This window comes from Clupea harengus, chromosome 21, assembly GCF_900700415.2.
Source record: "Clupea harengus chromosome 21, Ch_v2.0.2, whole genome shotgun sequence".
Lineage (NCBI taxonomy): Eukaryota > Metazoa > Chordata > Actinopteri > Clupeiformes > Clupeidae > Clupea > Clupea harengus.
The window spans coordinates 15,920,516-15,932,734 of NC_045172.1; the positions used below are offsets into that span (position 1 = coordinate 15,920,516).

Below are 12,219 nucleotides of genomic sequence, written 5' to 3' on the forward strand. Positions count from 1 at the left end.
TGGAGGCAACTGTTTTCTTCCTGTTGGAGACTTCTTTTTCTTTGTGCCACATTGAGAACATGACCTCACGGTCATTTTGACTAGATGACCGCATCATTGTGGACAGATATGGGCACACAGAAATCAAATAAACATTTTACATCTGCTCGTTTAGGTTATATTTCATTTAATTGAATAGCTATTGATAGTTACAGTATATTGCAATGATGTTAAATTACCTTTAGTATAACACTAGAAAGTTTGGAAATTTGAAGTTGTGTGACTTGCTTTGCAGTTTAAGTGTTCACCTTGTATGACAAGCTGATCTTTTTTGACAGAGATAGGTGAAGAAAAATAGAAGTTCTCCATTCACCCAGTAAAAGGCTTTAAGCTCTGTCTACCGAAGCTGGCCCGAGGGGTTATTAGGGTTAGTTCGGCAGCTGCCCGGCCAGAGCAAGTCTCGCCCCATTGATGTTCAACCAGTGCGTGTCGTTTTAACGTTCGGCTGCCGTCGCCTTTGTAAAAGCACTCGGGCTGTCACATAATTGCTGTCCACTCGCGGGAACGAGGGCCCGGAGCGCCAGAGACAACAGCTGTTCTATTGATTCAAATGGAAGCATCGTGAACAGGGCTCTGACTCATCACTTCTGCATCACTGCTGCATCCCCATCCTAAACCCCCCTCCCACCTCACGTAAAGGTGGGAGCCCTGGAAAGGGCTTACATGTTGCAAATGTCCTACTTTTTCTAAAGCTGACTTTTTGCTCATAATTATAAAGTATAATAATGTCCTTTAATCAAAACTTACTTTTTAGTTTAGCTAGTTTTTGTCTGATTCTTTTTTTAAGATTGATATATATTTTTAACTTTTTCTTCCTACATTTTCTAGTTTGGATTTTTGGTGCTTTGCCTGAACAGTGCAGTTAGTCTTCGGATTTGTTTCACATAGCAAGAGCAAAAGGCAATGGTGTTGAGAGGAGCATGAAATTAGGGAAATACCTTTAAGATCAGTAAAGGTGGGGCTGTCATCAGAGTCTCTGAGGTCAGCCTGCTTGTCTGCAACTCTGCACCTAACAGTAAAGCCACAGAGAGGAAATCTGCATTGCAATTGGCTAGAGGACACCAGGGGTGGGACTTAGCTGGAGGCGGGTGGGCAGGAAGGGGTTGGTCATAGCAGAGGTGGTGCGGAGGGGAGGGGGTGGTGGGAGGGAGAGGGCCTGGCTGGAAATGTTTGAGCCAGAGAGTTGAGCAGCAGATCGGCCACTCGTGTTTCCTGCGCTGTTGCTGCTGTGAGAGAAAATCCTAGGCATGGGCCTCTGGCACTCGACTCCACGCGGAGAATGACAACAGCTCACACGGTCGCTAGCTGAGACGGGAGGAGTCCGATCGCCGCACAAGGTGCCTCTTGAAGGGAAAGAAAAAGAAAACAGAAAGGGGGGAGAGAGAGAGAGTGTGTGTGTGTGTGAGAGAGAGAGAGAGAGAGAGAGAGACGAAGAGGCAGTGCGGAACACCACATTGAGGTGGGAGGAGGATAGATTCTCCGATTGTTTTTTTTTTTCCATTCTTCAGTTCTCTTCAAAAGAGAGAGAGAAAAAAAAAAAAAAAAAAAACAGGGAATTGTGCTGCAGTATGGTGCATACCATCTGGGGTGTGGTGGTGGAGCTGGTGTGGGAGCTGGAAGGAAGTGGGAGGATAGGAGAGGACGAGAGAGAAACAGAAAGAGAGAGAGAATAGAACAGAGTGAGGTCAGCTCTTGCCGGCACTGTAAAACTCGAGACTGTTCTGGTGGTGGGAAACTGCTGCAGTAAGTCCCCTCTCTCCTCTCCTCTCCTCTCTGTTCAGTGGTTCTTGTAGATTTTGCTCGCAGCTGCTCTGTTAGTTTAGAGAAAGCAGTGTTAAGTTTCCCGTTAGTCGGATTCCAGTTGAGCTGCGTTCACTTGATTTCAAAGATATGAGAGTTTGTTGTAGAATGTAGAACAAGGACTGGTCTTAGACTTTCTGTGTAAAATCAATAACATGTATTTCTTTGTGTTTAATTTCTTCTGGATGTGAAAGTGTATAGCTTGATAAGGGTGTGACCGTTTGGTTGTACGTTCTTCTAATTTTTGGACAAATTGTTTTGTTTGGATTTGGTTTGATAGTTACGACTCATGGGGAATAGTGAACAGTTTTATTTTGCCCTATTTTTTAAATCTTTGAGGGCGATTAGAGCTCTGATGTGAATAAGTCCCCAGCTCTGTAATTAGCAAGTGCTTCATACAATCTTAATGAGGGACATATCTCGTAATCCGTCTGAAGTAGAAGCCTTGACCACTGCTCCTCTCCGAAAGCATCAGTGCTAGCCCTGGAAAGCACCGGATGCTGAGACCTGTGCCGCCTCTATGGCGACCGAAGGAAAAGGCCAGGTTCATGTCATACAGTTGGCAAACATGAGGAGAAGAGGGTTTTTCTCTTTTTTTTCTCCTTTTTATTTATTTTTTAAATGAAAGGCTGACTCTGCCCTTCTTACCTCTTGAGGGAAAAAAAGCTTGAGAAACCAGCATAGCAGGAAGCCAAATGCTTTTTATTAGTGAAGCTCTGTGAAAGAGCTTGAACCCCCGTAATCGATTGAGAGGCACATTGATATAGACTCTTTAAAGTAATTAGCCCTGGGTGCTGCGTTTGGATAACCAGAGAGGTTTGAATGCAGTGTTTCCGATAATTTTACTCAAACATGGTTGGAGTGAAGGTTTGTGTTAATGTTAAGAATTTGTGTTCGAACGGATTGTTTATGACAGTCTTAAAGGGCTAGCTGTTTTGCGAAAGAAACGCAGCCTACAGTTTTAGATCTCAGCATGTAGCATGATTATCAACTGTTAAAAACAGTACAGTGTCCTCTCCAAGCTGGTTTGAAGAGCTGTTTGTTGGAAATTAAGTTACATGGGTGCAACATTCCATGACAACAACTCATTAACATCTCAGTCATCTGATAAATAAATATGCCATGCCGTACATTTTTTCATTAAGCTATACACGAGTCTCAGAAGACATAGGACTGTAACAGATAACTAGTGTTGCTAAACGCCCATTCAGCTATAAATAAACAGGTTGGATGATCTGATGGAGAAATGCAGACTTAGTGGTCTGAAGATAATAGCTTGGGTCACGGAGTTTCAGTCTGACAGTAAGGCTATTATAACGTAACCTTTTGCTGACTTTGCTGAAATGAGGACTTGTCTTTGCAATAGCCTGGCTTATTCCACTAACCCCCTTCACTTAGCATGTCACTCGTCACCTTCTATGCTAATACATGTGTGGGCCTAATTTACATTCTCCTGGAACTTCATATTTGCTTACCCATTCTAGGACTGTTGGGCTCGTAGGGATGTTTTGGGGCTGTACGTTTCTACAGATCATTCGGACAGAAAACGTTTGTTCATTAAGGTTCATTTAGTAGAATAGGTTGTTCCTATTTTGTATCTGTACTGTTTAATTGTGTTTCGTTAGGATTTTTTTGATTATATATGGGATCCTCCATGGCGTTGAAAGCGGCATGCTTAATTGCACTAAAGTTATGTATTACATCATCAAATTATTTTAACGAGTGTGCAGTTTCTCAGGACCAGCTATTAGCAGGGTAATGAAATTTGTTCCCTTTCAAGCAGCCCAGAGAGAGGGGAAAAACACTTCTAGTCTAATTCCAGAAATTTCCATCTATTCAGAGTTGGAAATACTCATTTGTAAAGTTAGCTCCCCCTGTTTTTCTCTCCAACGGAAACATGGCCCTCTTTCTTTCCTGTTACTCATGCTGTGTGTGTGTGTGCGGTGGATTGGCATGGCTGGGTGTCCATTAACCATTGACTTAATATGCAGCGTATATCAAATCTTCCGCTCCCTTTGCATCTTGCATCCACCCGGCTTGGTATTCTGGAAGTTTTGTGTCACACTGGGAATTCGGGGATGCCAAGATAATTAGATCAACTTCCCCACCTTCCTGTTTTAATTCGTATCACTAGAAAAAAGTAGAGTTTACCCTCTGAAATGTCCTTGATGGGAAGACCATGAAAAACAGGGAAGACATGTGGTGCCCAATGAGTTGGACTTTCACTATTGCAGGAGCCCCTCCCATTTAAATTAGCCAATGACCGTGATAATGCCAAACCAGTTGGCAGGGTTACCCTTATCCAGAGAGGTCAAAGCCATTGAGCCATACCTTGGTATTCTCCCTCATGGCATGGACTTTCTCTGTGTCTGTCCCTTCTAGGAAGAGAGTCTTTAGAAGTGGGCTCTCTTGGTGCTCGTAAGATTCAATGCTGGGTTCAGAGTTTCTGATCCTTTATTTCAGACCCCTTCGTGAGGGCAGAAAAACAAGTGTGTTTATAAATGGCTTGGAATTAAAATTTCATAATCCCCGAGGCTGAAGCTTCCCAGCCATAATCAGTCAAATATGTCATCCTGATTAATCATGCATGTGTGTCTCTGCCTACATGTATTTAGCCCTTGTGATGTGGTTCCTCTTTCTCTCTGTCTCTCTCTCCCTGAGCAAGAGTGAGCGGGACTGATTATTGAGTCTGTGGAATGTGAGGTGGTGCTTTGAACCCTACTATTCGGCACTCCGCTGCAGAAACCATAGTTTCATCTGCGGGAGGGGCAAAGGGGTGTTTGTCACTAACTAATCTCCTCAGGTCACCACAAGGGTGCTGGAGCCACTTTCCTACCTGCGCACCATCTGTCCTCCCCTGCCAGCCTCTGTCCTGGAGGTGCTACCATGCTTTGTTTTTTGTATGGCGGGGCATGCTTGGGTAGATCACCTGGCAGCGTTGCCTGTTGGTTCGTCTCCAGCAGCACCAGTGACCCAAGGTCTAACCAGACGTCCTTGACATTTGCAAGGGAGCTAGGGTAGGGGAGAGGGTTAGGAATAGTAATTATGGCGTATGTAGGCATGACATCTGGTATTATCATCCTGCCATCCACAAATGGATGCTTTTGGTTTGAGCTCCACCTTCCTACAGGAAGTCTGTGTTTATTTGGCTTGTTGGACATGATGATGGTGATTGATAGTTTGGAAGAGTTTTGTGGTAGAGAATGAAAGAGTCAGTATGATTGTCATGATTTAACATCGGCTTGGTTTTAATGAGATGATCTGGAAACATTCAAGCATGGCTCCTTTGGTTAATATATTTAAGTTTTAGATTGTTACTGTGCTCTAAAGACATGACAAACCTGTAGTCAGTAGTACAATCCATAGGCTTTTAGGTCTAAATCTACTTTTTTCTTGTGTTGTTTGATGAAGCAAATGTTACATTTTGTCTCTGAAACACCCCCTCACTGTCACACACTTTGAGAAATAGACCAACAGGGTTTTTTTTTTTTTTCTTTTTTCCCGAGCTCTAAAAATAAAGGAGGACTAATTGCAAAAGGTCACGTCTGACATGATTCTTACCTGATTTCCTTCAGAGGATTGACACTCCCAAAGGGAAGACTGTGAAATTAATGTCCCACCGTTGAGACTCTCTGCTCTGTGATGGTGAGACATTGGTCGAATTTGATTTCACAACTCATATAGAGCATGCCAAAGTTCGCTCTGTTATTGAGGACATGCGTACATGTGGAAGTGTAATCTAAATGGTTTTCTTATCAGGTTAGTATCCAGGTCAGTATCATGATATGTCTGTCATCTGTGACAGCCTGATATGTCCCTTTTACGCCTTTGAGATAAAGGGTGATTTATCTCTTGAAAGCTAAGTAGTTTTAGAGCTTAGTCATAGTTTAGTGTTTCTATCATCCATCATGTAATGTATTAGCTAATTTTTCAAAACAATAGCAGTGATTTTTTTCTTCCAGACCATTACTTAGCCTGAGTTGTCTATGTCATACAGGGAAAGGGATACTCACAGTCATGTGCCTGCTAAGAGTAATGGCAGTTGACCATTAGTGTGAATCATATGGGTGGGACCCATGCTTTTTATATAAACTATCTATCCAGACTGTCCAGTAAGAGATTGCTGTCTTCTTTTGATATTACAGAACTTTGGACAACACAGCAGCACACTGAGCGCACACAAGCCCACAAAGAGCAATGACTTCACGCTATCATGCCACCAGTCTAATTCATTCATTCAATAAAGACGTTGGCTACTTGGTTAAGTTGTCTAGTTGGGGGCTTTCTCGAGAGGGATCTGAGTCCAGCTGGCTTTTCCTTAAGCCCAGCGGCTGTAGCATTGCATTCCCTGGAGAGGCTAAACACTTGCTGCGTGGGATCGCTGGCATGCCTCATCTACATGATGACTCAGCCCGTTTGAGGGAGGCCCTTCGCAGTTCCCCACAGACTCCCTAAACCTTACCGATTGACCTCTAGTCAAAGCGGAGATCTACATCTCACGCAGTCAAAGTGCAAAGCAGGGGGATATTGAAAGCTTCTCTCACGACTGTGTGATTCACAAGAGTTAGCCAGCCAGTGAGTTTGTCTGAATTTGCTACAGGCCTACGTGCTACATTATGCACAAGTAGCAGCAGAATGTTCCGTCCCACGTTCTAGTGTACATTAATTCAAGGTCTTCATCTGCTTTCTTAGAGTGGTTGTAGAAGGTTGTAAGGAAGACTTAGACTATATGTTTTCCTTTGTAACTCTTGCCTAAGTAAATTACCTAACATGTTTTTGCTCTAGGCTGTAGTCATAACACCCAAGACAGACATTTTGTCTGTGTTCCTCTCTTGTGGAATAGAACTGAGACGTAGCCTAAATGCTGGGTTGGTCCAGCCTATATTTAGAACAAAACAAGTCATATCAGGAGACTGGTTTAAAATCTGCCTCTTGTGTCTGTTTCTCTCGCTCATCCTCTCTCTCCCTGAAGCCTATTTGAAGTAATTTCCTCACATGACCATGCATAGACAAGCCAGTCATATTCAGTGATATTTGCTTTTCAGAACAGGCTCACGCTCAGCACTCTTCTAGATGTAGGCCTATCGCCTCGTCTGTCGCCAAATTACATATTAGAAACTGTTGTCATGTCAATCCTTAATCCTCAGGGTAATCTTTTTAGTATGCAGGTGGATTGCAGTGTTGGAGTATTAATAAATGAAGCCACAATAACCTTGTAGAAACATTGATGAGTTCATCATTAATATAGCACAGTCGTTTTTAATAAGACCTCCTTTGGACTGTCACGTTATTAAATCTTGTCAGTCAGTTCCAATTCACATATCCCAGTAGATAGATTTCTTTCTTCTTTTTTTTTTTTTTTGCAGAATGTTTATTCATTTGACATTTTCCCTGTACATATCATATTGTTTGTTAATTAATTTATAAATATAATAGTTAATTAATATCATTACTTATTTCATATTGTAATTTGTGATTTAATTTGGAATGTTAGGTAGTTAAGAATCTGGATCAAAGTTGGCATACTTCCTCTGATGTGTGCAATTACTTGAATTTTGGGAATGAACACATTTGAAGGTTCTCGCCTGTGTTGCTGTTCATCTTAAGCCATGGAGCTAGAAAGAGACCCTTAGCAACAGGAGTGGGAAATCAAAGTAGCAACATAGCAACTTCATTTGATTACTACAGTGCCACTGTATACCAGTGCTGAAAAACAAGGGAAGTATTTAGTCCACCTCACCCTTTTCATAATGAATTCAAATGACCAGGGATATCAGAGGTCTGTAATATGGTAGAGGCCATGTCTAATGACTTTAGATGTTAGACTTGACTCGCCCCGTTTCAGCACATGCTGTGAACAGAGCCAGATAAGGCTCAGTGCGAGGGCACCCCATGGAATTTGTGTAGCATTTGCAACTCATTTGCCTGTCTCTGGATTTTATCTCTGAGACAAACTGCTTCTTTGAGAACAAACAGTAGTTGTTGTCCTGGCTGGGCGTTTGTTTTCCGTGTGTGCCCGTGGTGTGGTGTGCGGCAGCATGGTGTGTTGGGGCGGGGTGGGGGGCATGTGTCCATCATTAAATAGCAAAGGGAATCTTAAACAGCAGCTGCAGTTTTTTTACAACCCTGCCTGCCTCGTCTGACCGCCCAACCCCCATCTCTCTATCTATTTCCTAAGTCTCTCTCTCTCTCTCTCTCTCCCTCACCCTCAGTTTACGCAAGAAAATATTTCCAGATGTTACCCCTGGAAAATGCTCCCTGTTCGGCAGCCGTTGCTCATGAGAGGCTTTAAAGGCATGCCAAGGATTGGCACTAGCTTGTTTCAGGGCTAGCAACAGTAGCTGCTTCCCCTGCCCGCTTCTCTTGCTGTCTTTCGTTCCCTCTCTCACTCTCTCTCTCTCTCCCTCTCTGACGTGTGAAGGGGGCTATGGAAGTTGACACAAATTCTCCCCATGAATTTAATGCCGTCCTTAGGCAGTCTGTGGTGGAGCGTATCGCTGGAGCTGGTCACGTCGCGTCAGATCGGGGCGGACAGTGTAATCGTGTTTGGCACACGCATCTGTCTCGGCCCTTCTCTGACTGTTGGACGGCTGCCCGGAATGTTGCTGCGCTGCGTGATTTCCATTGGTCCACCCCTTCCCATTATGCATTAGTCGATGGGGGTGGGAGGGGGAAGGTGCATGGGTAGATGGGCGCAGGGTTTAGGAAGGGCAGAGAGGGGTGGAGAGGGCCCTGCAGTGCCTCCCACACTGTGAGCTTTAACTGTCCAGTGGGACCGGTCTCCATTTCCTGTCCAGCAGAATTTATGATTTCTGAGCCCCTGGGTTTGATGTGACAGAGAGTGGGACATTTAAGCTAGGGAGATATATATAACTATGGAGATATATACATATATGCTATATAATATAGTGTCAGCCAGGGAGCAGCAATAAGCTGGGGATGTACACTAAAGGCGTCAGTTACGCTGGGGGCATGTCCCCACCACTTTTTGCAATCGCCAATTTTGGCCCCATCACTTTTGACAGCGGAAAATAAAATATCACTACAATGAATAGCTTCTCAAGTGCTTAATCACCAGTTTGTAGATGATAGATGATAGATTTGTATGTCGCCTATCCTTTGATGACCCCCAGTCAGATGATATCACCTTTGGTCCAGTGCAGGCTACCCTACACCTAAAATGCATACTTTTTATTGAATATCAGAAACATGTCTTCCTGGGGTTATGTGGTTTTAAACAGAGTTTCGTAGTATTGCCACCAGTTTTGGTTATAAATCGGTTTGGTTTAGTTTTGGTTAAGACAATTTTGTTGTATTGGTGCTATGCAAATAAAATGTAATTTAATTGAATTGTTTTTAGATTGCCAAGCGCAATTAAAAGAAAAAAGATTTGGTGTAATAACAGCAACTCTGGCCAGGCTGATCTATAACTAGCTATATACCTGTTCATAATGTCTATCATTAAGCTTTGCTGTGTTTGGTCGGCCACTGGTAAAGTGTGCATAACAAGCTAGTTATAGCTATGTTTGTTCAACATATGATGGTGGCTAACATCTTGAAGTTAGAGTCTCCGCTGCAAAGTGTGCAGGACTTAATGTTTGGCCATCATCCGTGGACATAGCCTTGGCAAAGTAGGCACAGGTGTGTTGCTCACTATGCGATTTTGATAATCAGTGAATTGTGTCCCACACTGGACTTGAACCTGCACTCTCGGACAACAGAGGTGTGCATGCTAATACTTACGCTACATTCCCTGGGTTTCTCACTTGACACTAGCACAACTTTTCTGTATCCGCTGGCCACTCATTGACAGAGATACATCCCACTTGTTTTTAAGCATATTTTAATTTGAGTTTTAAAGCGCTACAAAATCCCAGTTACCATTTGCAGTTGTATTCAGGCTACGGTCATTGTCCTGCTGAGGCAGAACGCAGTAGGCCAGTGACAGGTAGGATGGCCTATGTAAAATCCCATTTTTGTCCCCAGCACTTTTCAAACCAAACTGACCCCCATGCTGTAGACTACATCCGTATAGCCATAATACTCAAAAAATGGGGAGGGTTTATGAGTGAGCTCTGTTTTATTTTAAAATGTAATAGTCATCAAGTAGCATCTGTCTGTGAGTATAGTTTAGATGTATTATCCACTCAAGAATTTTTTGATGGATACTGTAACTGGTTTTGTTGAGAATGATTTATCTTCCGGTTAAAAACAACCATGTTGTTCTTTCTTCTCTGTCCTTCACAGATCCTTGACAGAAAGTGCCTTGTCTGACGACGTCCCTACTTGAAGCTTGCTCGCTATTTATCCGCCGTGCTTTTTTCAACAGAAACTAGCTCACCCACCAAACCTCCTGCCCTCTGTCTGTGCACACCGAGCCACCAAGCCAGAGACAAAACCTGAGTGGAAAACATCTTGACAGCCTTGTCAGAGAATCCGGCGGCCTTGCCAAAGCACAGAGAGCGAGGAGAGAAGCCACCGCCGCCAAAGTTCCACCCCCCGTCTCTCCCCACGCACAGAATACATATTACTCTCCTGAAGGAGAACGATTGCGTGAAAATAGCGTGAGTCAACTACTCCGTGTCCACCCCTCTCACAACCCCACCTCCATTCCTCCTCCTCCTCCTCCTCCTCCTCCACCCTCGCAGAAAAGGACATTACAGGAAGGCACGGACGGACGGTCTCTCTCAGTCCACACTACGAGCATGTCCCCTCTGTCCCGCAGGCTGCCTGCACCTGGGACTGAGTGACGGATGAGTGTCGTCGCTGTGATTGACAGTTCTGCTCAAGGCGGCCGTCTCCCGTGCTGCCACTCTCCGGAGGCGCTGCTTTGCTCGAAAACTCAGACAACAAAAACAACAGACATATTTTGGCATCAACAACAGATTTGGGCCAACTCTATGTGACATACTTTTTTAGATTGTGTATTTTTGTTTTTATTCTCAATTGAAACCCGCCCCAGCTGTCCCCCACCTCTGTCCTTTTAACACCTTGTCTTAAAGTGACTGCTAGCCTTTGCGTCACCTCAGCTGTTTGCTATGGCTTTGAACATCGCCTCGATACGAGACACAAAATGGCTGACCCTGGAAGTGTGCCGTCAGTTTCAGAGGGGGACCTGCTCGCGCAGTGACGAGGAATGCAAATTCGCCCACCCGCCCAAGAGCTGCCAGGTGGAGAACGGGAGGGTGATCGCCTGCTTTGACTCGCTAAAGGTAAGGGGGCACCGAGGGCAGGGGTTGGAACACCGGGCAGGTTCAGCGCTGGTCCACGGTTCTAGCACTTGAGTGTGTGCTTGTCTTTTGGCCTCAGCTGTGCAGAAAAGCAGAGAGCAGCATGCCCCTTTAATGTGTTACGCTTGTCTAAGAGGCACTCAATCGACTGTCTGGGAGAAAGGTGCTGCAAGGCAGTTTCTCTGTTTGGGTAATGCAGGGTCTCCCTAACTTAAAGAGTGTAGATTTTCTTTTGTCCCCCCAGTTATTTTTAAATTAAGAACTGTCACAAATTGCACGGCTCCTTGCCAAGGACCGGCAGTATTTCAAAGACCAAGATTAGTTGCAAAAAAAGACACGTTCGCTATTGCAAGTTTCGTTCGCAGTGGTGGAATTAAACAGCTCTTATGGCTCTAGTGTACTCCTGCAGACACGGCTACGTTTAGTTTTGCGCAGAGTGCGCAAGACGCATATGTTTGCTCCCTGGGAATAAAACTACTGGAAACTCACTGATAACGTGAGTTTAGTTTATTTCATGCTTCAGCTTATCATAGCTGATTAGATTACGAGCAACAGTATTTTAAGGTAGGAAGCTATCACTATTTAGTTAGAGGAGTAAACGGTCCTATAATAATGGTCTTTGCTGTAGATTCACACATCGTAAAGATTTAATTGTGTTCGGAGAGGCGTTTCCGCAACTACAAAACTAGTAAACTTTGGAGACACAGTTGCTCACGTACACATAACTAATGCAGACGTTTTGGAGTATATTTAGGCTGTTAGTAGCACGAAATTCTGTAGCACGTGAGCTATATTTGGTGCCTGACAGTGGAAGCCTGGTATTCCCATGTAAACATCTCAAGGATCCATTTTGTTTTGGAGACGTTAGACGTGGAGGTTTCGTGTCAGTGGAGTGCTCTCAAATTAGAGTGTATGTGTCAGCTCCAAGCCCCCATGCCTCCCTGTGTAGAGTTGTCAAATGGATTTGACCTGTCGGCTCAAAGATCAGAGCCCACTCCCACATTTACTCCCCCCTGCTCCCACCCCCCTACCCCCGCACCCCCGCTGCCACTCTCTGCCCTGGCAGGTTTATATTTTTCCCCTCTTATGTTACCATGTCACGTCCATCATTTATACTGGTCACCAACATCTGGTGAGTTCACCGAGACAT

The 12,219-nt window shown here is 44.2% G+C and overlaps 1 protein-coding gene across 7 annotated transcripts in view; it reads left to right on the plus strand.

Moving 5' to 3' along the window:
- Window positions 1-1,154: 1,154 nt before the first annotated feature.
- Window positions 1,155-12,219, plus strand: part of mbnl2 (muscleblind-like splicing regulator 2) — a 49,309-nt gene continuing 38,244 nt past the window's right edge. For 4 of the 7 annotated variants that reach the window (XM_031558199.2, XM_031558198.2, XM_031558200.2 and 1 more), the window contains exons 1-2: window positions 1,156-1,498; window positions 10,087-11,051. In XM_031558199.2, coding sequence (XP_031414059.1) covers window positions 10,878-11,051 — 174 coding nt within the window. In that variant the 5' untranslated portion in view covers window positions 1,156-1,498; window positions 10,087-10,877. Of the gene's footprint in view, window positions 1,499-10,086; window positions 11,052-12,219 lie in introns of all 7 variants that reach the window. The other 3 variants (XM_031558201.2, XM_031558204.2, XR_006151453.1) reach the window with 2 other exon arrangements.